The sequence below is a fragment of the Barbus barbus genome (assembly GCF_936440315.1).
Source record: "Barbus barbus genome assembly, chromosome: 6".
NCBI lineage: Eukaryota > Metazoa > Chordata > Actinopteri > Cypriniformes > Cyprinidae > Barbus > Barbus barbus.
This window is the reverse complement of record NC_136734.1, coordinates 245,033-270,000: the sequence shown is the minus strand read 5'-3', so window position 1 is coordinate 270,000 and position 24,968 is coordinate 245,033. Positions and strand designations below refer to the sequence as shown.

General features: G+C 40.5%; 1 protein-coding gene across 1 annotated transcript in view; it reads left to right on the top strand.

Moving 5' to 3' along the window:
- rnf170 (ring finger protein 170) overlaps positions 1 to 16,283 on the top strand; it is a 17,782-nt gene extending 1,499 nt beyond the window's left edge. The window contains exons 2-7 of the mRNA XM_079418699.1: positions 2,365 to 2,543; positions 4,893 to 4,968; positions 6,065 to 6,173; positions 6,256 to 6,329; positions 7,901 to 8,032; positions 14,392 to 16,283. Of these exons, the coding sequence (XP_079274825.1) occupies positions 2,407 to 2,543; positions 4,893 to 4,968; positions 6,065 to 6,173; positions 6,256 to 6,329; positions 7,901 to 8,032; positions 14,392 to 14,661 (798 nt within the window). The 5' untranslated portion in view covers positions 2,365 to 2,406 and the 3' untranslated portion in view covers positions 14,662 to 16,283. The remainder of the gene's footprint in view (positions 1 to 2,364; positions 2,544 to 4,892; positions 4,969 to 6,064; positions 6,174 to 6,255; positions 6,330 to 7,900; positions 8,033 to 14,391) is intronic.
- Positions 16,284 to 24,968: the final 8,685 nt, after the last annotated feature.

Genomic DNA, 24,968 nt, shown 5'->3' with positions numbered 1-24,968 from the left:
GCTGGAGGATACGCGCAGGTCTGATGTGTGTGTGTGTGTGTGTGTGTGTGTGTGTGTGTTTGCTGAGTGCAGGTGTGTGTGAGAGTCTCTGGCTGGAGGATACGCGCAGGTCTGATGTGTGTGTGTGTGTGTGTGTGTGTGTGTGTGTGTGTGTGTGTTTGCTGAGTGCAGGTGTGTGTGAGAGTCTCTGGCTGGAGGATACGCGCAGGTCTGATGAGTGTGTGTGTGTGTTTGCTGAGTGCAGGTGTGTGTGTGAGTCTCTGGCTGGAGGATACGCGCAGGTCTGATGTGTGTGTGTGTGTGTGTGTGTGTGTGTGTTTGCTGAGTGCAGGTGTGTGTGAGAGTCTCTGGCTGGAGGATACGCGCAGGTCTGATGAGTGTGTGTGTGTGTGTGTGTGTTTGCTGAGTGCAGGTGTGTGTGTGAGTCTCTGGCTGGAGGATACGCGCAGGTCTGATGTGTGTGTGTGTGTGTGTGTGTGTGTTTGCTGAGTGCAGGTGTGTGTGAGAGTCTCTGGCTGGAGGATACGCGCAGGTCTGATGAGTGTGTGTGTGTGTGTGTGTTTGCTGAGTGCAGGTGTGTGTGTGTGAGTCTCTGGCTGGAGGATACGCGCAGGTCTGATGAGTGTGTGTGTGTGTGTGTTTGCTGAGTGCAGGTGTGTGTGTGTGAGTCTCTGGCTGGAGGATACGCGCAGGTCTGATGAGTGTGTGTGTGTGTGTGTGTGTTTGCTGAGTGCAGGTGTGTGTGAGAGTCTCTGGCTGGAGGATACGCGCAGGTCTGATGAGTGTGTGTGTGTGTGTGTGTGTGTGTGTGTGTGAGTCTCTGGCTGGAGGATACGCGCAGGTCTGGTGTGTGTGTGTGTGTGTGTGTGTGTTTGCTGAGTGTAGGTGTGTGTGAGAGTCTCTGGCTGGAGGATACGCGCAGGTCTGATGTGTGTGTGTGTGTGTGTGTGTGTGTGTGTGTTTGCTGAGTGCAGGTGTGTGTGTGAGTCTCTGGCTGGAGGATACGCGCAGGTCTGATGTGTGTGTGTGTGTGTGTGTGTGTGTGTGTGTTTGCTGAGTGCAGGTGTGTGTGAGAGTCTCTGGCTGGAGGATACGCGCAGGTCTGATGTGTGTGTGTGTGTGTGTGTGTGTGTGTGTGTGTTTGCTGAGTGCAGGTGTGTGTGAGAGTCTCTGGCTGGAGGATACGCGCAGGTCTGATGAGTGTGTGTGTGTGTTTGCTGAGTGCAGGTGTGTGTGTGAGTCTCTGGCTGGAGGATACGCGCAGGTCTGATGTGTGTGTGTGTGTGTGTGTGTGTGTGTGTGTGTGTGTTTGCTGAGTGCAGGTGTGTGTGAGAGTCTCTGGCTGGAGGATACGCGCAGGTCTGATGAGTGTGTGTGTGTGTGTGTGTTTGCTGAGTGCAGGTGTGTGTGTGAGTCTCTGGCTGGAGGATACGCGCAGGTCTGATGTGTGTGTGTGTGTGTGTGTGTGTGTTTGCTGAGTGCAGGTGTGTGTGAGAGTCTCTGGCTGGAGGATACGCGCAGGTCTGATGAGTGTGTGTGTGTGTGTGTGTTTGCTGAGTGCAGGTGTGTGTGTGTGAGTCTCTGGCTGGAGGATACGCGCAGGTCTGATGAGTGTGTGTGTGTGTGTGTTTGCTGAGTGCAGGTGTGTGTGTGTGAGTCTCTGGCTGGAGGATACGCGCAGGTCTGATGAGTGTGTGTGTGTGTGTGTGTGTTTGCTGAGTGCAGGTGTGTGTGAGAGTCTCTGGCTGGAGGATACGCGCAGGTCTGATGAGTGTGTGTGTGTGTGTGTGAGTCTCTGGCTGGAGGATACGCGCAGGTCTGGTGTGTGTGTGTGTGTGTGTGTGTGTGTTTGCTGAGTGTAGGTGTGTGTGAGAGTCTCTGGCTGGAGGATACGCGCAGGTCTGATGTGTGTGTGTGTGTGTGTGTGTGTTTGCTGAGTGCAGGTGTGTGTGTGTGAGTCTCTGGCTGGAGGATACGCGCAGGTCTGATGAGTGTGTGTGTGTGTGTGTGTGTGTGTGTTTGCTGAGTGCAGGTGTGTGTGTGTGAGTCTCTGGCTGGAGGATACGCGCAGGTCTGATGAGTGTGTGTGTGTGTGTGTGTGTGTGTGTGTGTGTGTGTTTGCTGAGTGCAGGTGTGTGTGAGAGTCTCTGGCTGGAGGATACGCGCAGGTCTGATGAGTGTGTGTGTGTGTGTGTGTGTGTGTGTTTGCTGAGTGCAGGTGTGTGTGTGAGTCTCTGGCTGGAGGATACGCACAGGTCTGATGAGTGTGTGTGTGTGTTTGCTGAGTGCAGGTGTGTGTGTGAGTCTCTGGCTGGAGGATACGCACAGGTCTGATGAGTGTGTGTGTGTGTTTGCTGAGTGCAGGTGTGTGTGTGAGTCTCTGGCTGGAGGATACGCGCAGGTCTGATGGAAGCAAGCGTGTGTTTGGACGGCTCTATGGCTCCAGATGAGGACTCTCTGATTGAAGGAGTGAGCGACTCGGTCCTGCTGGTGCTGGTGCTCAGCGTCACCTTTCTGGTGGGTCTGGCAACACTGCTCTGCAGGTGAGACCTGACCCTGACCTCTGACCCATGACCCCACGCTCCATCGACACATACAGTCAAACCAAAACTTATTCAGACACCTTCAACGTTTCTTGCATTATCACAGTTTATTCACTATAGTTTAGAAAATGCTAATAATATATGACTCAGAATTAAACTGTGTCAGAAATCAGGGTTGCCAGGTATTCACCACAAAACCCACCCAATTGCTTCTTAAATCTAGCCCAATCATGTTTTGAGGGGGGCCTCTGTTAAAAATCACACTCTGGGAAGTAAAATACACGTTTGTTTGGTGGGGTTCCCCTAGTAAAATTCTCATTTCAGGAGCTAAATGTCACGTTATTGAGGTCGATTCTACCTGCAGACCTGGCAACACTGGAAAAAAAACTGATATTTTTAATGTCAGATAACTTTGATAGAAAGGTACGTAATGGATAGGGATGGGTACCGAAACTCGGTATTAAATCGGTCTCAGGGCTAAATTATGAAAGACCGGAGTATCGATAAGCTCTGACGTTATCGGTACTTCTGTCGGTATTGGAGAAATTAAGAAAACACGCAGACATTTATTGTTTCTCTCTTTCTCTCTTTCTCTCTTTCTCTCTCTCTCTCTCTCTCTCTCTCTCTCTCTCTCTCTCTCTCTCTCTCTCTCTCTCTCTCTCTCTCTATATATATATATATATATATATATATATATATATATATATATATATATATATATATATATATATATATATATATATATATATATATATATATATATATATATATATAATGTCGCCAGCTGTTTTTATGTGCAATAATATTCAAACATTTGTCTATGATGCATTTTTGCTATGCGCAATTCAGAAGCCAGATCGCGCTCACGCGGAGCTTCAGCACACGCAACATGAAAGTCCTGTTTAATTATGATAGAAGAGAGAACCAACTATTCAAACATCTGCTCACACTTTAGGCCTGTGGCTGTTATATTAAGCTAAGTATTTATTTTTTTTTTTTTCGATTTTGGCTTCCAAGGATTATAGCCGCATTTCTTCTAGCACAACTCCCTTCCCTTCATAGCGGCGCGGATTCGTTCCTCCGAACCAAAACTTAACATCTGAATCAGCTCAATCAGTGATTGTTATAAAATGCCGTCTTTACTGTTGCTACATTTCAGGACATATTTGATAGTAAAACGTTGAAAGTACAATCTGCTGTTCCCCAGGCTGAAATGTGTGTGCGCGCGTGTGCCTGCGCGGCGGCGTGCTCCAAAACAGACAAGCACACTTTGAGCTTCGGGCGCGTCGAAATAACACACAAAAATATGCCAAAAAATACACACACAATGTGTCAAAATGGCCGGTTATGAGAGTCTTCACTTTTATGTTTTAAGTGGACGAGAACAGTTGGGAGAAAATCCGATGCGTGTCAGTATATTGTCTTAAAGTGTCCGACTGGAGCTTGAGCCATCAATGTTAATCAAAGAACAAAATGCAAAGAGAAAATCACCCACAGCTCTTAATCTGAACAACGTTATAGCTTTAATAAACATAAATCTATCAGTACATACAGTGAAAACTATGCAGTGCTCATTTACATTTGATTACTTTTGTAACGATTACTTACCTGAACATTAATATTAGTAGACCTTCATGGAAAAATGAAAGCACTGTTTATTTCATTTCGTTTGTGTGTTTTGTTTTATTGTATTTGTCAGTTTGTTTTACTTTGTTTCTTTGTTCATGTTGTTACTGTATCTTATCTTATCTTATGTATATAAAACACTAAAAATACCTGCACACTGCTGCATTTACAAATTGATGAAGTGCAGGCATTTTTGTGTTTTATATACATAAGATAAGATACAGTAACAACATGAACAAAGAAACAAAGTAAAACAAAAAGTACCGATAAGAATACCGTTAAAGTACCGGATCGATAAGCAGTATCGATAAGAGTAGTAATACCGTTAAAACCTTAACCATACCCATCCCTAGTAATGGATTGGGTTGAATAGCTGTCAGCTGTTAAATTTAAAAACACAATTAGATAAAACCAATTTAGCTCGACCAATCACCAAGCAATGCTTCATTTAGTTCAGTCTGTGGTGGAAAAAGATCACATTAGCAATTAGAGAAAAACATGCTCAGGTCAAAGTGTCTGAATGATTTCTGATCCGGTAGTCCACTGCATGAAGAATGTTGGGTATAATATGTCACAGTTTACTTTATTTTGCTCTCCTCTCTTACATAAATGAACTATAGTGTCCTGCACCCACTAGTAAAAAAAACTATCAAAGATGATATCTGGAGTCTGAATAATGTTTGGTTTGCGAGTAATAACCGGTGCGCTGTGGTCTGGTCTCAGGAGCGAGCAGCAGAGGATTCACCCGGACAATCAGGAGCATGTGCGTGTGGTCCGAGAGCAGCTTCAGTCAGAGCAGGTGTGTGGAATATGCCTGTGTAGGAGTCTCTGCTGCTCTTGCTCTGTTTGAGAAGAGCAGCTGCGCTCCGTAATCCTGCTGTTTATTTAAGATCACACTCTATTTGTAGCATGAGCTGTAAACATATCCCTCAGCGCTGATCTAGGATCAGCTTTGACCCCTCAGAGGTCGTTGTGCGAGTAGTCAATTTAATGAATGAATGATTGTTCTGTTTATTACTGTGAAGCTTCTTTGAATCAGTCTGTATTGTTTAAAGCACTTTAGAAATAAATGTGGCTAAGCCATATACACCATAAAGCAAATCACGTTTATAATGTCACAAAATGAACCAAATGTGACCCTGGAGCACAAAACCAGTCATAAGGGTCAATTTTTTGCTGAATAAATGCACTTTCCATTGATGTATGGTTTGTTAGGATAGGACAATATTTGTCTGAGATACAACTATTAGAAAATCTGGAATCTGAGGGAGCAAAAAAATCTAAATATTGAGAAAATCTCCTTTAAAGTTTACATTTACATTTAGTAATTTGGCAGACGCTTTTATCCAAAGCGACTTACAATTGGGGAATACAAGAAGCGATTAATCTTGAAGAGGCAAACAGACAGAGGAAGTGCTCGTAACACCAAGTCTCAGTCATTGTTCAAATAACTACAAGCTAGTAAGCGGAGAGAAAGATAGAGGGAAACGAACTATTCCTTCCTTGTAGCAAGTAAATTATTTAAACAACAGAACTGCAACCAAGTTATTCAAAACACTTACGCAGCTTTCCCCGATTTGTTTCCCCGAAGTTGTTCAAATGAAGTTCTTAGCAATGCATATTACTAATCACAAATGAAGTTTTGATATATTTACGGTAGGAAATTTACTAAATATCTTCATAGAACATGATCTTAATATCCTAATGATTTTTAAATAAAAAAGAGAAATCAATAATTTTGACGAATACAGTGTATTGTTGGCTGTTGCTACAAATATCCCCCAGCGACTTAAGAGTGGTTTTGTGGTCCAGGGTCACATTATGGTCCAGCTGTAATCTGCTAAATGCAGATGATATGATGATCTGATCTAATATGATGCTCCTGTGTCGGTCAGCTGTCGTCGTCGGAGCCCAGGCATCAGTTTTACTCAGACATGTCGTGTCCCGTGTGTCTGCAGCAGGCCGTGCTGCCCGTCGAGACCAACTGCGGTCATCTGTTCTGCGGTGAGGCTGATCTCAGACCCAGCGGTCAAACATGAGCGAATCTGCTGATCTATAATCACTTCTGCTCTGTTTTTAACCCAAGGGCCGTGCATCATCGCGTACTGGCGTTACGGGACGTGGCTCGGAGCCATCAACTGCCCCATCTGCAGACAAATGGTAAAATAAACACTCAAACCTTTCCGGACCGGACCGGACAGACTCTAGTCACAGTTCTACACAGAAATAACCACACAACGAGGGGCCGCTCAGCAGTGTTAATTTTGACAGCAAATTTTTAGTCACAGTCTTTTGACACACATGCCATTTAGTCATATTTTAGCCTACTACATATAAGTGTATTTTTATGATAGCAGCAGCTGTTAATCACTAGCTCAAATGAGTTAAATGTGTGTTCCTCTTATCAGTTAAAATGTACTCTGATTTCTATTATAAATTTACATTTTTAATTCAGTGATTTTAACTTTTGATTGTGTTTTTATGCTTTAATGCTTTAAAGAGACATTTTAGATTGTAATGTTTTAATAACCATAAAAGGTACAGCTGTCATAAATTCAGAGAGAAAGGCTGCATGGCTAGAAACTTCTGATCAACTTCTGATTTAACTATGTTAAAATGTCCTTCGCCTACATTTTGGGCACAATACATTAAATACAGTTGGTTGTAGCCTATTTTTTATTTATTGGATTATTTAAGGTGTATTTTCTGTATACTTTTATTTTTGGACCGCTAATAAATGAAACTGACTGTATGTGAGAGAGTCAGTGGTAATATGGATGCGTTCCTATTGGTCAGAGTTAGAGGAGCTCAGCTTAGCCGGACAGTTAGCCTGCTCCGGACCAGGTTAGTTTGCCAGCATAAGTTGCCGGGGTAACTGAGTTTGAACTTTTTTAAGTTTGATTTATGAAACCGAATCTACCAAAAATAAGCCTGACTAACCGAAATAAGCCTGGCTTATACTCTAATCTTGGTTTATGGAACAGCCCCCTGGAATGCTTTTTTCTAAGCAGGTTTATAAAAGTTACTTAAATGTCCGAATTGAACTATGGCCTAATCCTGGCTTAGGCTAAACCCTGTCTGTGAAACCAGGCCTAAATATCATACGATTTTAGTCGACTAAATCTAAAGGGTTTGGTTAAATTGTAATGCATTATTTTTTTCTGTTATGGATATTTTAGTACATCATGGGGCTGTTTCATAAAACAGGTTTACCAAACAAGCCGGTTTATTTCCGTTAGTCTGACTTATTTTGAGCTAAATCAACTGACAATCAGACTAACTGAAATAAACCGGGCTTGTTTGGTAAACCTGTTTTATGAAACAGGCCCCAGGTTAAGATGAAGCTTATAAACTAAATGAAATAAAATACGTTTTTTTAATGAATTATATTTATTTCCTTTTTCTCTTTTTTACAGATTTTAAATGGTATTTTATTTAAATTAATGAAGAACGTTACCGTAAGACAGTCCTATCTGAGTCTGACTGGATATCTTCTTCCCAAATCGTCCTTCCCTAACATTTTCGTCTTGGTTTTTATTCGTTGATGAAAATGAGAGTATATTTTCATTTTAGTTTTTGTCAAAAACTGGTTTTCATTTAGTTATTTTCTCGTTTTCGTCTGTGAGAGAAATTACGTTTGACGAAAATTATATGAAAATCATTCGTCAACGAAATGAACACTGCCGGTTAGTCTGTATGTGTTTGACTGTTGACCTTCATTGGTTTGTCAGGTGACCCTGCTTTTCCCGCTTTTCCAAGACACGGGGCACAGCGCTCAGACGCAGGACGGTCAGGTCGAACCCGCGCTGATCCTCAGCGACATCAACGACTACAACCGCCGCTTCTCCGGCCAGCCGCGCTCCGTGAGTACGAGTCTGAGCACCGCTTTTCATTCACTCACCCTCGAGTCCTTCCAAACCTGTGCCAGGGTCTTTCTTCAAAGGAGGATATTTTGAACAACATTGGTCGCCAGACATGTTCTAGTCCCCATTGACTTACATAGTGTTTTTTTAGGGATGCACGATATTACCGGACCAATATCGGAATCTGCTGATAATGGCTTTTGATGTAAATATCGGCAACAGCCCGATATGAAAAATTCTGCCGATATGTCTTGTTGATAAGAGGATGAACTCACGTGTGATGAGATCACGTAAGCAGTGTGGCTCTTTCTTGAAGCAAAGTTTAGACTGAATGATGATTAGATTCACTGATTTGGATCGCTGTGTTTAATCTGTGAAAGCAGTCAACAGTAATAGCCTCCCCGGGTCCTAAAGCCTGTGCTGTAAGGAGCTTTAATCTGTAGGGGGCGCTGTTGACCTACTTCTAATTAAATTAAAAGTAAAATAGCCTACACAAATAACATTTAGACTGTTTCTGATTAAATAAAGCAGTAATTCATGTCACAAAATAATGAGTATGTTTTGATTTAAAGGTCAGAAGTTGAGCTGCCACTAACAACTATTTTTATTTTTATTAATCTATCAACTAATTTATAGATTTATCGATTAATTTAAAAGATTAATTTCCCACAAAAAAATCAACAATTTTACTTAGAAATTTGGATTTCATTTGGTTTAATAAAATATTCTTATGAAATCCTTTTTTAAAGCAAAAGTGAAGAGAACATAGAGTACAAGAAGCAGGTGTCCATCTCATAATCCCTGAAATCAGTTCAGTATTATAGTGTGAGAAAGATTCAAGAGTTTTATTCGTCACATACACAATTATACAGAGTATAACCAGCAGGGAAATGTAGGTCAGGTCCGCTCCAAGGACAGTGCAATTATAAAGTATGCAAATATTAAGAAAAAGAAAAGTAGAAATAAATATAAATGTGCAGGTCAGTATGTTGTTGACTTAAATAGTAATATGAGGAATGTGCAAAAAAGTATGTAAATATGTACGTAAAAAGGGTATGTAAATAGCAGCATATGAGGTAGAGAAAAATTATGAATAGCTTATTGATATATTGATATTAACATGGAGTCAAGTGATGTTATGACACAGAGTTAGAGTTTAGGAGCCTGATGGCCTGGGGGAAGAAGCTCCTCCTAAGTCTCTCAGTTTTTGCCATCAGGCTACAGAAGCGCTTACCAGATGAAAGCAAAGTGAATAGAGGAGTGTAGGGCTGCTGCTGTCTCTTCCTAAAGTCCATGATCAGCTCTTTAGTTTTGCTCACATTCAGAGAGAGACAGTTGTCCTGGCACCATGATGTGAGTCTCTCTACCTCATCCAAGTATGCGGTCTCATCGTTGTTGGAGATGAGGCCCAGAACCACAGTATCATCAGTGAATTTGACAATAGATGTGGAGCTGTGAGAGGACACGCAGTCATGCGTGTAGAGAGAGTAGAGCAGGGGACTCAGGACACAGCCCTGTGGGGATCCTATGTTCAGGGTTCAACTTTCACCACTATAAGACATGTCCACGTGCTCTAGTCTAATAATAATACATTTATCATCAAAAAACACTTTTTAAAGGAGTATTTACCAGAATTTATTTAGGTGAAAAACGTAAATGGCAGTATTTCTTTAAAAAATTATAATAATTAAAAAATATATATATAATCAATTAATTGGAGATGTTTTTTTATTATTAAAATTTAATGGAACCATTAAAATGGAATCCAGAAAATAATAGAAAACAGAATTTGGTACAGATAAAACTGTAAAACTCAATTAATTAGAAAGGCTTTTTGATTAATAAAATTTAATTTAACCGTTAAAACGGAGTATAGAAAAATGGAAAAAACTGAATTTGGAAATAAAATGGATTTCGTAGGGCCCTATAATTATAATAAAAAATTATGTGGTAATAAAAATAGATGTAAGTGAACAATAGCTTTTAAAATGACTTAAAATACATATATAATAGCAATGATGCAATAATAATTAGTTAAATAGCAAGAAACAAAACTGTTAAAATACATAATATATTATAAACAATAGAGTTAATGTAGATTACGCATCACAACAAAGACCTGCAGGATTGTTTTTACACATTACTGTTTAATATTGACCAAGCACCATTTAATTATAACGTACACTTAATCTTTAATATTTGTCCATCTCTTTAGGACAGAAATGCTACAGCTGCTGTAATTACATGAATATGTGGAGATCTATCCGTGTAACTCAGACTGAGGGGTTCAGCTTTTATTTTGAAATCTCGACGTATTCTCCTGTGTTTGTGTAGATTTATAAATGATTTACCTCACAAATCTGATGAAATGGCACACGTTGCGTTCCCAGATGAGGTTATACTAAACACAAACTCAGAACAGCATGCAGAGATGAGTTTGAGTCGCTCCTCATGTAAATGATCACAGTTTCTGTGGAGCTGCTGTGAACGGAGCCGCTGTGAGACGCACGAGCTTAACTACACGCATGCAAATAATTAAAGACCATATACTGTGTGAACAGCATCGCATATCATTATTTAATTAAATCATAGCGTTTTTGAATTCACAATTATGCTTAATTAAGATTGTTAAATGGGTTTAATATATCATGCAGCCTTGGAAAATAGCGTTTTATGGATTCTCGTCCGTGAAATGCCCCACTTCCGGTCGACGATTTTTAAAAATCGACTAGTCGACTAAAATCGACGAATCGCGACAGCCCTAGTCAGAAGCTATTGCTTGCATGATTAAAAAAAAAAAATCACAAACATGACACTTGTAAATTAAATTACACATTAATGAATAAATCAGTATATATTCAATGTTTTATTTTAAGCAAATCATGAGCTCTAAAAGCTCATGATTTTAAAATGTTATAATTTTCTAACTATAAAATTTTATTTATAGTTATTTTTAAAGCTTCAATGTACTGTTAAAAATCCTTCATTACTGTTTAATTCTAACAAATAAGTTCTTGTTAAAAACAAACCAAAATTAAAATTATTTTGCTTATTTCTGCACAGGAGACTTGGTTTTGTTTCCAAACCAAACTAAATGCATCGGTATCGGCCAAAATGAGTTGAAGAATATCGGCATATCGGATATCGGCAAAAATCCAATATCGTGCATCCCTATTTTTTTTTCCATCCAAGCAAGTCAGTGGGGACCATCAACTATTTGGTTACCAACATTCTTCAAAATATCTTCCTTTGAAGAAAGAAACTCGTACAGGGTTAGCACAACTCGAGGGTGAGTGAATGCTGTCCCTTTAAGTGACCAGTTGCTTTTAGTTTACATCACAGGCCAGTAAAACCCTTCACAATCAGTTAACGGCTGGGAAAATAAGAGCAACTAAAGGCCAGTTGGTGCTTGTTAAGGCCCTGATAGACTTCAAGTCGAAGAATGAGCTGGTGTGACGTCATTTCAGACAAAATCAGGCCAAAAACCTCGTTTGTTTTCGTTGTTTTGGGGGATTTCAAAACGTCTTGCCAAAGCAAACTTTCCAGAAAGTTCTCTCCGGCCGGTCTATGGCAGTTATGTAATGGGTGAAACAAATCTTCTCCGGTTGATTCTGTTCACTCCGTCCAGACGCAAGTGAAAACATGAGCACACTGCTCTTTCTCATGCCTTTGTAGTAGAAACTGAAGCTGTAATTCTAATTAAAAGCCTGTTTCTCATGGTTTAGTGCTGTAAAGCTGCTTGGTTTAAAGCAGTCTGTGTAAAATGATTGTGAACTGTACGTTCAGGGGAACAAAATAAGTTAGCACAAAACACTTAGCACAGTTCCATAATGTACTTAAAGTGATCTCTTCATGCACTAATTTTGTACTTAATATACTAAAAAAATATTACTTCATACTTAAGATAATTGTAAAAACACCTAAGTGTACTCAACTGTGCTATTTTGGGACATTTTCAGCTGATCAAAACATATTCAAATTACAGTTATATACTGAATATGGGCTTAAAGTGCAGACCCTGAGCTTTAACTCAAGGGTATTCTCATCACAACTGGAGGGAAGTTTAAGGAATTAAGAACCACATCATGTGGTCAAAGGATCTCTCCATACAAGAGAAACGGATGATTGTTAGGCTTCAAAAACAAAACCGATCCATCAGATCCAGAGAGAGCAGGAACATTAGGAGCCAAATCAACAGTTTGCTCCTTTCTGAGAAAACAAGACTGCACTGATGACCTCAAAAACATAGAAAGACCTGGACGTCCACGGAGGACAACAGTGCTGATGATCAGAGAATCCTCTCCATGGGGAAGACAAATCCTTTCACAACATCCAGCCAAGAGAAGAACACTCTCCAGGAGACAGACGTGTCTACAATCAAGAGAAGAGTTCACCAGAGCAAATACAGAGGCTTCACCACAAGCTGCAAACAAGCAGAGTAGACTTTGCCAAAGAACATCTAAAAAAGCTAGAGCACTTCTGGAAGAGCATTCTTTGGACGACTGAAGTTAAGATCAACCTGCACCAGAATGACTGGAAGAAAGAAGGCTTGGAGCAGCTGATGATCGAAGCACACAGCATCATCTGAGAAACACGGAGCAGTGTGATCATGAGCTGCATGGCTTCAGTGGCTCTGGGTTACTGCTGTTTAGTGAAGAGACAGAAGCAGCCGGATCAGTTCTGAAGTGTGTCGAGATATGCTCTCTGCCTAGATTCAGTCAAAGCTGATTCAGCGGCGCTTCAGAGAACAAATGAACAATGACCCAAAACATACAGCACAAGCAACCCAGGAGTTTCTGAAGGTAAAACAGTGGAATATTCTTCAGTATTGACTTCTGAGTCAATCTCCTGATCTCAACCTGATTGAGCTGCATTTCACTCGCTGAAGACTAAACTAAAGACAGAAAGAGCCACAAACAAACAACAACTGAAGTCCGCTGCAGTAAAGACCTGGGGTGTATTCCAGAAAGCACAGTTAACTTACCTTCAGCTAAACCCTGAACTCTGGGTGGATTAACCCCAAACCTGGCTGACTCGAGGTATGTGGTTCCAAAAACACGTCCGGGAGTAAGATCACTCAACTCAGAGTATGCTCCTGCTTAAGACTGAAGACATGCTCAACAGAGCGACGAATCGACGAGTCTCTATGGAAACGGACGCTAAGAAAAAGCGCAGCATGCTGTTTCTTCTTCTTTTGTTCAGTGGTCGTTTACATGCTTAGTGCATATCGACACCTCATTGATGGTTGTGTAATCTTTTTTTTCCCCCGTTTAATCTTTAATCCTTGAGAATATGACTATTTTTAGTTTGATGCTAATTATATATTAAGTCATATCAGATATCTATTTTTATTATAGAAATACATTATAGAAAATGCCAATCCATGTGAGATGATAATATAAAATGTATATATAATATAATAAATTAAACATTACCTTGTCCTAGTGTTTTATAATTTATACAGATAACTGTTATACATGCCAATAAAATAACCATATTAGAATAATATATTAAGTTATTACTTATATTAGTGCTATATTATGTAATGTAATATTATATAATGTTGTGCTATCGGTCAGGCCCACTGAAGGCTGGTCAGTAGGTCAGGTGTGCGCTGATAGCACTGAAGTGAACTAACCCTGAAACAGAAGCTGCTCCGGAGCTGGTTATCTTCAGAGAGCAAGTTACTATGATTACTTGCTTACCCTAAAAGTAACCTCCGATTTTGGAACCGAAAGCCGAGTTTATCCGCTCGCTTATCCTCAAACTTCCCCGGGTATGTCACATAACCTGCTTTCTGGAATACAGCCCTGGAGAAGCATCACACCTGCAAAGCTGCAGCACTGTTTTAGGCACTTTAAAAATGCTGTAATCAAATATAATGTCATATAGATTTTCTTTATTAATTAACTTCTAGTAACTAAATGAAATCAGCATTTGTTGTGAGCATCCTTTGTGTTTAAAGCAGCTTTTGTCCTCGGTGCACTTGAGCAGAGTTTCTCAGGAGCTTTGCAGGAGGTTTCTTGAAGCAGAGACACAGTTCTTCTGGATTTAGTCTCAGTTTGTTCTGTTTCTTCATGATCTGGATGATGATCAGATCAGATCTCAAACATCTCACTGGATTATTACAATTAATTGCTAAATGAATGTTTGGACATATAAACTGATATTACTGACACACTACAGCAGAAGATAGAAATAACTGACTTCAAACCATGTTTAGCTGCTGATAACACTAGTGTCGTACTGATTTTGGCCAGCACTGTATGTATTTTTTAGTGCATTGAAGTGCTCTTTATTTTCCCCTGGGCTGGGCTGTAGATGATCTTACAGCTGACCATGTTTGTGTGTCTCTGAAGCTGCTGGACCGTCTGAGGGACGTCCCGACGCTGCTGCGGCACGCCTTCAGAGAGATGTTCTCCGTCGGCGGTCTCTTCTGGATGTTCCGGATCCGGATCCTGCTGTGTGTGCTGGGCGCTCTGACCTACCTGGCCTCGCCGCTGGACTTCATCCCCGAGGGCGTGGTGGGGCTGCTGGGCTTCATGGACGACTTCTTCGTCATCCTGCTGCTCTTCATCTACATCTCTATCATGTACCGCGAGGTGGTGACGCAGCGACTGGCCGGATGACCTCTGACCTCTGCCGCTTTAGCTTCTGCTCGCTAGAGTTCTGCTGCGTCCCGCTTCATCAGCTGAAGAGTCAATGCATTTGTTTAATAAGAACACTCCCCATTCAACCTCATGGTGTTCTGGGTTCAGCGCAGCGTGAAGAAGAATCCAGAGCTTGAGCTGATAATCCATCAAAACATCCATCAGACCATTACAGATGTGTTTAATATGATAGAGCTGGAATATGACACTCAGACTCATGCTGCAGGTGAACGTTTGTATCTCGCGCGCGCGCTCACACTCACACACACACAGACAGACAGAAAGACACACACACAGACAGAAAGACACACACACAGACAGACAGAAAGACACACACGCAGACAGAAAGACACACACACAGACAGACAGAAAGACACACACACAGACAGAAAGACACACACACAGACAGACAGAAAGACACACACACAGACAGAAAGACACACACACAGACAGACAGAAAGACACACACGCAGACAGACAGACACACACACACTCACACACACAGACAGACAGAAAGACACACACACTCACACAGACAGACACACACACACACTCACACAGACAGACACACACACTCACACACACAGACAGACAGAAAGACACACACACACACACAAAAACACTCACTCTCTCTCTCTCACACACACACACACACACCAGTGTCTTCAGTTTGTTATTTTCTTGACGAAGCTCATATGGTGTCATTCAAACGGGTAATCAAAAGCTGATCTTTGCATTAAAGAAAGATTCTAGAAAATGAAATTTAGCGTTTTTCTGAAGTGTTGCCAATGAACATTTGTTACATTAGAGTTACAGAAGCAGATAAACAGCTGGAGAACCGCAGAATAACACATTAAATAAAGCACTAAAGCCATTCTGCTGATTTTACCAGGGTAAAAGGCCTGCAACCTCCTGAGTCATGGTAAAATGACTAGAAGTGTGGTGTTGGAAGAAACAGCCTTAAATCTGAAGCAGAACTTAGTAAAATATTTGGCTTGATTTCCACTGTGTTTCAGAGGTCATTTCCCCCCTTAATGTTTAATTATGAAAAATCACTTTCAGTCTGAGCTTCTCTGAATCTGTTCCTGAAGCAGAAGAAGAGCCGGGGAAAGCATAAACAGGTTTGTGTTTACAATACAGTCCCTTCATTTATCCTCCTCACGTTCAGCCCCAGAAAGCGGTTTATGATTCAGCATACTGTATGTTCTTTGGCTCTGTTGAGCAGAGATGCTGCTGTGAAACTACAGCTTTAATGTGTTTGACGTTAGTTCAGTACGACAGGTCTGAGATCAGATGGTTTCCTGAGAGAAACATTATAATTCTGAAACATCTTGTGATGATAAATCTGGGTAACACTTTATTTTAAGGTGTCCTTGTTACACACACATGTACTTACTATTATAATAACAATAAATTATGCATAATTACATGCAAGTAACCCTAATCCTAACACTAATCATGTAGTTAATTAATATCACGCAGTACTTGCATGTATAATTACACTGTAACAAGGACACCTTAAAATCATAGATGCAAACTCCTCACCTTTCACTTTTTTGAGATCAAAAAACAAGGTTAAATAAAGAACTGGTTGTTTCAGTAAGTTTTGTGTAGTATTTTCTTTACTCGTTTAGGGTAATATTTGATGTATTTGAGTTCTGAGATGTGGGAACGGTGAAGAGAGAGAGGGCAAATGTTTTGCGTTTTAGGTCAGGATTGCCATCTAATCAGCCAAGAGTGTCTTAAATAGCCTGCATAGCACTTCATCTCTTATAACATGGGATTTTGAGCAAATATATTCAATCGTGTGTGTCTGTGTGTGTAAAATTACAGTTTTGGACATATAAGGTAATATTTTTTTTTTTACAAATACCTTAAAGTAACTACAAATGAAAATATCTTGAACATGCTCCCAATCCGTGCAATGTTCTCACCGGTTTGCATCGCTGTAAAATAGTGTAACCTAAATCTGTTCTAGAAGGGACAATATCTGCTTCTGTCCTGCTCGTCGTTCAGCACTAAACCGTGTGAAGGGCATATGTGTGTGTGATTACACACCCCAGCAATCCTCTTATGCCAGTATAATCATATAATCAGCCGCTGCTGTGTTTCACTGTCACAGCATTAGCACTTGATTTGATTCTTCTTTTCTAGTAGAAGTAGTGTTTCAGATGACTCCTGCTCCAGAGACACAGCTGATCTCTCTGTGAGCAGCAGGGGGCAGCAGACGCTCGTCAACCTCACTGAGGAGAACATGAAGAACACGAAGAACATGAAGAACACGAAGAACATGAGCACTGTAAACACCTAAACCACTCCAGGACCTCACCCCCTTTAATCACAGTAAAACGACTAGAATGCATTTTAGGAGCAACATAACAATAGTAAAACCCTTATCTTAATATTTTTTAAGTCTTGACTTAACCAGGAGAGCCCTGGCCAAGACAGGCGGACCAGTTATACAAATACATGGCAAACAACAAAATATCAATAAAAGTACAGCATTAGAAGCATTTGCAAATCATTATATAATTTTCTATTGCTCGAATAAGTGTTTTAAAACGACAGAGAGACACTGATTTAGCCGTGGTTTGATTTGAAGAGAGTTCCGGTCTGAAGGTCAGAAGCAGATTACTTCTAGCTAAGATTATAATTAGACTGGGAGCGCAATGAATGGTTACCAACTAAAATCAATGCATTTTCCTTCAAACAGCAAGAGAAGACCAGGCAGCTGTATTATATAATGTTCAGTGTTGTGTAGAGAATGTAATAAATCTTAAGGCACCATGATACACAGCATCCAGGGAAGCGAGGAGATACGTCACAGACAGCAGCTTCTTCCTTGCGTTAAAAGAAAGGCAAGACTTCTTACATAAAATGCTAGCTGCTGCTTTAACTATTGTCTCCAGTAATGAACGTGTGAGTTAAAGCGTAGTGTGTGATCACTTGAGCTCTGACACTAATGCGATGGGTTTGCAGTGGTGCAGGCCTCTGAAGTCATGTGTTCTCCGCTGTGGGTCTGTCTGAGCTTCTCGGGGTCTGTTCCTGAAGCTCTAGGAGTCAGACGTGAGCAGCGTTAGCCAGAGCGGCTCGTTTAGGACGCTCTCTGATGGCTGTGTTCATCTGTGTCTAATGAAGGATCGTTTACAGGGGCATGTTCAGCCTCCAGTGCATGGCTTTGGAAAAATGTATAAAATGATAAAAGAGACGAATGTTTATTAAATAGTTTACATGTATAAATAATACTGCATTGGCTGGAGCCCGCTGAATTAAAAAAAACAAAAAGTTCTTGTATTTTATTGCTGGTTTGAGTCAGAAAGGTCTTGAGATTTTGTGGTTTCAGAGGCGTACAGTACACGTGAACTTTATCTGCTCTTCTGAGAAATCCAGCAGCTCATGGCATTCTGGGAAATGAAGTGTTTGTCATGTGAATATAAACTGCTCTGTTTGTCTGTCTGTCAGGCTAAGAAAAGGACCACACAACTTTCTTTAAATGTTAAGACACGGCTATCATTCAAAGTTTTTGGCAAAAAAAAACACTTTTTTTATATAGCCTATATATATATATATATATATATATAATCAATTAGTTTTTATTCTACTTCATTTGAATTTCAATTCTAGTTCCTATCTGCCTCTTCGGTTTAAATTCAGGACTTCAAGACTAGTCATAAAAAAGTTAGTCATCTAATGTTTTTTTTCTTCAAGACTGGTCATAACTTCTTAAAGTCCGTTACAAAACAGTAGATTGGTCTTATTTGAATCTGAAAAGACTGAGCACCTGTTGGCTAATCAGTTTTAACAGAGGGCCTGTGTTCATGCATCTGTCCTCTGAACTGAATCTGAGAAGCATTGTGAATGAAACTGAGTGTATCCACCAGAGAAACAAGAGCGCAGCCATCTTTCCAGCTCTGTCTCTGAGCTTCTGTCTCTGCAGTAGCTCTATAGCCTCGCTGCTGGAAACAAATCATGTTCAGAGCGGATGTTATAAATGTCAGTAGACTGGGGAGATTTTGAAACGAGTGGTTCATTCATAAATGTGTATCCCTTCACGCTGTGTAAATACAAACAGAAGAGAAGACAACGAATGTAATGTGTGTGTGTGTGCCTTTAACCAATAACCCGCTAACACAGTATTTCTATAGTCCACCTTACACATTCTACTTACTATAAGTCACTTATAATTACGTCAACGTATTCTACCCTAACCTAACAGTCTACTAATGCTCTAGCAGCTACTAGTTGACATGTTGTTGCAATAGTTGCTTATAACCAGTAATCTTGATGGACATTTTTCACATTTCTGTGTTTCTCTGCAGCGGAAGTGGTCATAGTTGGGTTAACTTGAAGAGCAGTGAATGGGAGAGTACCACTAATATATATGTTTTGCATTCCCATTTGCTCAAATACCAAAAGAAAAACTCCACGATAGTGTTTTCATGACTTTCAATAAAAATAAAAAAGAATGGAGAGAGACTGATAACGGCAGTCAGAAGAGAGAGCGATGTCCAGTTTACCGAGATTTAGACGCTGCATTAGAAACACCCTCGAACTAGCATTAACCTTTTTTTGGGAAATTGATGCAAAGGTAATATAATACAAAAAATAGTGTTATAAATGTACATGCATTTAAAAAAAAATACAATTATGAATAACTTTGAGGATTTGCGATGCTGATGACAGTCATCACAGTCTTGTGAAAAGGATCCTTTGTCATCATAAACCCTCTTAACCACTAGTGCTTAATCAAGCAGTAATCAGGGCTACTTTTTGGATTCAAATTAGACAAATTTACCTTTTTATGTAACTGACTTTAAAAGTTATGACCAGAAAAATAATTAGATGACTAAGTTTTAAGACTAGTCTAAGGAGTTTATGTAACTGTGCGTCTGAATTGCCTATGTCCTAACACATGCATTAGTATAATTGCTTCATTTTTCCATATCAGTATTGTATCGTTATTATACTTAAATTATTATATTTGTATAGTAATTATTTGTGAAATGTGCTAGCAATTTCTGAGAAGTTTGTCAGGTAACACTTGGGCATTTTACTGACTATAAGTCACTTTGTAGGTAAATGCCAACTTATTCTCCTGACCCTGACAGTCTACTAATATTCTAATGAGAGTTAGTTGACATGTAGTTGCAAAGTTAGCTACACGCAGTAGAACGTCTGAAGATGAAGCTGATCAGAGTAAACACACACTGACTGTCTTTATCCATATTGGATTAAAATTGTAGACTTGTGTTAACATGGAAATCTGCTTAGAACATTGTTGCAAATACAAGGGTGTGTTTGCATTTATTTTAAACAGAAATGTAGATTCTTGCACTGCACAGATACGACACTAGAGAATCTGTAATTATATCATTCAAGCACACACACACTCACACAGGTTTGTTTTTGTGAAAAGTGTATACAAACTGTATTTTCTATTGCCCTACACCTACATCTACTCCTTACAGGAAACTTTCTGCATTTTTACTTTCTCAAAAAAACTCATTCTGTATGATTTTTAAGCCTTTTGAGATAGTGGGACATGGGGTAATGTCTTCATAAATCACCTTCTCCTTGTAATAACTATGTCATACCTGTGTCATTATAAAAAAAAATATGTCCTCATATGTCACACACACACACACAATGCAGGATGGGTCATGTCAGTGATGATCTTTGACACTGGTTAGATTAGGGTTTGATTTGTTCTCTATACTGATCTCTTCTCTTCTTCACACAGTGCTTTACACGAGGAGTGAGCCGCACCAGAAGCTCTGGCGCCAGCGTTTCCTATAAGTCTGTGCGTCTGTCTCACATGTTCTGGGTCAGTAAATGGAGAGGTGGAATCATCCCGGTCCCACCCAAGACCTGCTGTTTCTCATGCCCTGCTGCCCATCTGGTACAGCATTATGGGTAGGGCTCTACTCCGGGACTATAGGAGTGCCTGTACATCTGTGTGTGTGTGTGTGTGTGTGTGTGTGTGTGTGTGTGTGTGTGTGTGTGTGTGTGTGTGTGTGTGTGCAGTGCCCAACCCAACGCCCACGTGACCGATCCTGCCAAACTGTATGAATGCAGACGCCCGGGTTTCGTTAAAAGAAATTAAATCATTATTAAAAGTATCAGGTTGATACTCTGAGGAACGACTAGTGATTGTGTTTGACAGCGTTCAGCAGCAGACTGTGAGTCTGAAACATCAGCGAACGCGTCTCAAATCTCTTCAGTTTCCACACAGACGTTTGTAGACATTGCTTTAGTGTTTCAAATCAATGTTTTCCACACCACTCTTGACTATGGATCGTCTCCTCTCATGTCAATCAAACAGTCACTTCCTGTCTAAGTGGGCGGGTCTTGGCCAGAAAAAGGTACTACTTTTTTAAATATATAATTTTTAAGGAACAACCTTACACACATCTAATGTCCATATGTGACCCTGGAGCACAAAACCAGTAATTAGGATTAATCTGAAGGCTGAATAAATAATATTTCCATTGATGTATGGTTTGTTATGATAGGACAATATTTGTCTGAGATACAACTATTTGAAAATCTGGAATCTGAGGGAGCAAAAAAATCTAAATATTGAGAAAATCTCCTTTAAAGTTGTTCAAATGAAGTTCTTAACAATGCATATTACTAATCAAACATTAAGTTTTGATATATTTATGGTAGGAAATTTGCAAAATATCTTCATGGAACATGATCTTTACTTAAAGGGTTCATATGATGCGATTGACACAGAACAGCTGGTTCTCCAATCCAGCCAATCACAGCGCACCAACTCAGTATTGATCACCCGTACCTGCAAATCATTCAGTCATTCATCACTCAGCGTACTTAAGCACCATCACCAGCTCACTCCAGTGTCCAGTCTCGTTGACACACAGTGGACTCATTTGTCATGCACAACTATTCGAAGTGTTATATCCTGTACTTACCTCATGTATTCTCCTCAGTGTGTTCTCCTCGTCCTCGTTCTCCATCGTCTCCAGTTCACCATCATCTCCAGTCAATCTGCTCCTGTACCCGCCTCCATTCATCCATCAACCCACCATCTCCTGGATCTGTAAGCAAGACCTGCCATTACTGTACCCATCAAGTTCTGCAAAGTATCATAGCACCACTTACTCACCTGCTTCTCTGCTCACTTTATTGTGCTGTTGAAATAAATACCCATTCATCGTATTCTCTGTGTCCTGGAGTCCTTCCGTAACAGAAGACCGGACCCAAGAGAAGATTAATGGCACTATGAGCAATCCCAAATCGTTCCAGGACATCCTGGATCATCAGAGAAGGATTCTCACCACCACTTCCATCACCGCCAACACGACCTCTTCTTCGGCAACACCACTGGTCATCATCAGTCCCGTGGCCAAACCGGCGCCCTACTCTGGTCTGGTGGAGGAATGCAATGGATTCCTCCTGCAATGCTCAATCACCCTCGAGATGCTCTCATCTTTACACCACAGAGAAAGCTAAAAATGGAGTCCCGGTTGCGGCTGCATCTCGCAGCATATGATGACACCATAGGGCTAGAACGATTCATCCAGCTCTCCATCAGAGTGGCCAACCGTATGCGTTCATGCTTAGAAGATCAGCAGACACCACCAGGAGTAATGCCTCTCCTCCGCCGGCCAGAGAACATCAGCCCTGCAGAAACAGTCCACGAACCCATGCAGGTCGATAATACCCGACTTACCTTCACGGTGTCACGGTTTGGTTCCTGTTTGCCCATATTTGGTTTTTGTTCCAGTTCTTCTCATTAGTTAATTATTAGTCTATCATCGTTAAGTATTCTCACCTGTGTTCATCTTGTTTGCTCATTAGTCTCTATGTCTTTATAAGCCTTTAGTTTCTTGAGTTTCATTGTCCAGTCTTAAAGTAATACAAGATCATTGGTAACCTTTGTTGGAAACGTTTGTCTCTGCTCTTCATCATTAAAGTTTCAATTCGTCGAATTCCTGAGTCCTGTGTTCCCTTAGAGAGACGTTTCATTACACACGGAAAGACATCGACGTCTATCTCAGGGATTATGCTTGTACTGTGGAGCCCCCAGATTGCCACATGCCCCATCCGTCCTCCTCGACTCTTGGTGAGTGCCATCCGAATGGGAACCCTCTCACTGCTAAAAGATCGCTTCTAGTGGCCCAACATGGCCCGGGACGTGCAAAGGTTCATACAAGGGTGTCCTGACTGAGCCATCTCTAAAAGTCCTCGCCATCTACCATCTGGTAAACTCCTCCCGCTGCCCGTTCCAAATGGTCCCTGGTCACACCTAGGAGTGGACTTCATAACAGGTCTCCCACCTTCAAACGGTAATACCTGTATCCTGGTCATTGTTGACAGATTTTCAAAGAGTTGTCATCTTCTCCCCCAAAAGGGTCTCCCCACAGCCATGGAAACAGCTGAGAACCTATTCAACCATGTATTTTGGAATACCAGAGGACATCGTATCAGACCGAGGACCACAATTCATCTCCCGTGTATGGAAGGCTTTCTTCTCGCTCCTAGGGGTGACCGTAAGCCTCTCTTCAGGATAACATCCACAATCGAACAGGCAGACGGAGAGGAAGATTCAAGAGATAGGACGCTTCCTGCGCTGTGTTTCTAGGCGAAAGCAAAAGCACTTTACTTGGCCTTCTGAAAGTAGATGCCATTAGGAATCATTGTTAAGATTTGTTTACAACAGAACAGCACAGCCCAGATGTTCAAATTTGTGCAACGCATTTCATGGACGACAGTTTCGTGAACCTAGTATAGCACAAGGCTGGCTGCACGAAGGCTATTTCTAAAAAAAAAAAAAAAAAAAAAGGATCAATTCCGACTTTGTTCTGACAATCTGGTGCTTCTGAATCAGCGACTGTAAGTATGTTTTGTTATTAGACAGTGACACACACAGACATATAAATATATAAATAAATCGTGTGTGTGTCTGCGTGTCTGTGTGTGTGTGTGTGTGTGTGTGAGAGCTGAAGCTGTAGACAGTGACTCATGACATAAAACACACTTCCAATAAACAGGAAGTCTGTGAGCGTCCACAGGAAATGAATCAGTGCTGGGAGTTTTGAGCAGTTTCCCACTTCATGATCCTGTAGATCTGCGCTGAAGCTCAGGATCACATCTCTTCACTCGTTACTGGATCAGCCTTTAGTTGAGTTCATTGTGGAGCAGAGGAAGTGAAACGGCTGGAGCTTCATTACTGATATTACAGGACTGTTGTGTTTGGTTAATATTATGTGCCAAACATTTTCTTGTGTTTTTGTGCAGTTGATGTTTGAAACAAGATTTTGATGTTATGTATCATATTTGATCCATCACGTTAGCAGTGAGAATATGGAGGAAAAACAGCAGAATTTTATTTAGAGACTCAAACTGAGCAAAAATATGAATTTGTTGCAGATGCTGATATTTCTATGATGAAACTCTGCTGCTTGTAATGTAAATCCGTGAGATCTTTATAACAGTACAACAGATACTGACATAAAATGATCTAAATATCATTCATCACCTATATCTCCAGGAATATGTCCTCATTTGTAAGTTGCTTTGGATAAAAGCGTCTGCTAAATGTAAACGATCCAAACATATAATGCAATGCTGATTGAGAGATGAAGAAATAAACGCTCCTCAGAAGATGTGAGATGTTTTGGAGGCTTGTGAAGATCATTCCTTTGAGACGCACTGATTTTACAAAAAAAAGTATTGATGGAGAATCAAGTAAAGCTGAGCTGCTTCAGTCCAGTAAGAGTTCATCTGGAGATATGACTGCAGTTATTCTGACGCTTTCTTGATCAAAATCAGTCAAGATTTGACTCTGAAGCAGCAGCTGAAGCTTCTACAATTACACTAAAAGAGCTTTTACTGGATAAAACACTCTAAAGTCTAAACTATCAATCATGCAGTAGATTGAGTGTGTTTTATTGTAAAATGTTGTAAAATTGAATGATCACCAATTGCATCTTCCTTTCGGTTTGGTTTGTTCAATTATTGAATTGTATTTAAACAGTTTTAATTTTAATTTTAAAGGAACCAAAAGGAAGTTAATCAAGTAGTTTATTTGACAAACACTTACTATCTTAAGTCTTACTGTATTTACTGAGAAAGGTTGATTTAAACGGTTGTTTGTCTGAACAACTATAATGTGCAAAAATGAGTAAGCAGAATTACAACTGCTGAAAACTTAAGCATGCTCTGCAGTGGCTGCTTTATTGCTTTAAGTTAATTCAAATCTGTATTTTCCCAGCTCAGACTGTTTTCTGCATGAAGTTGAAGTGCGTCTGCCGGACGGT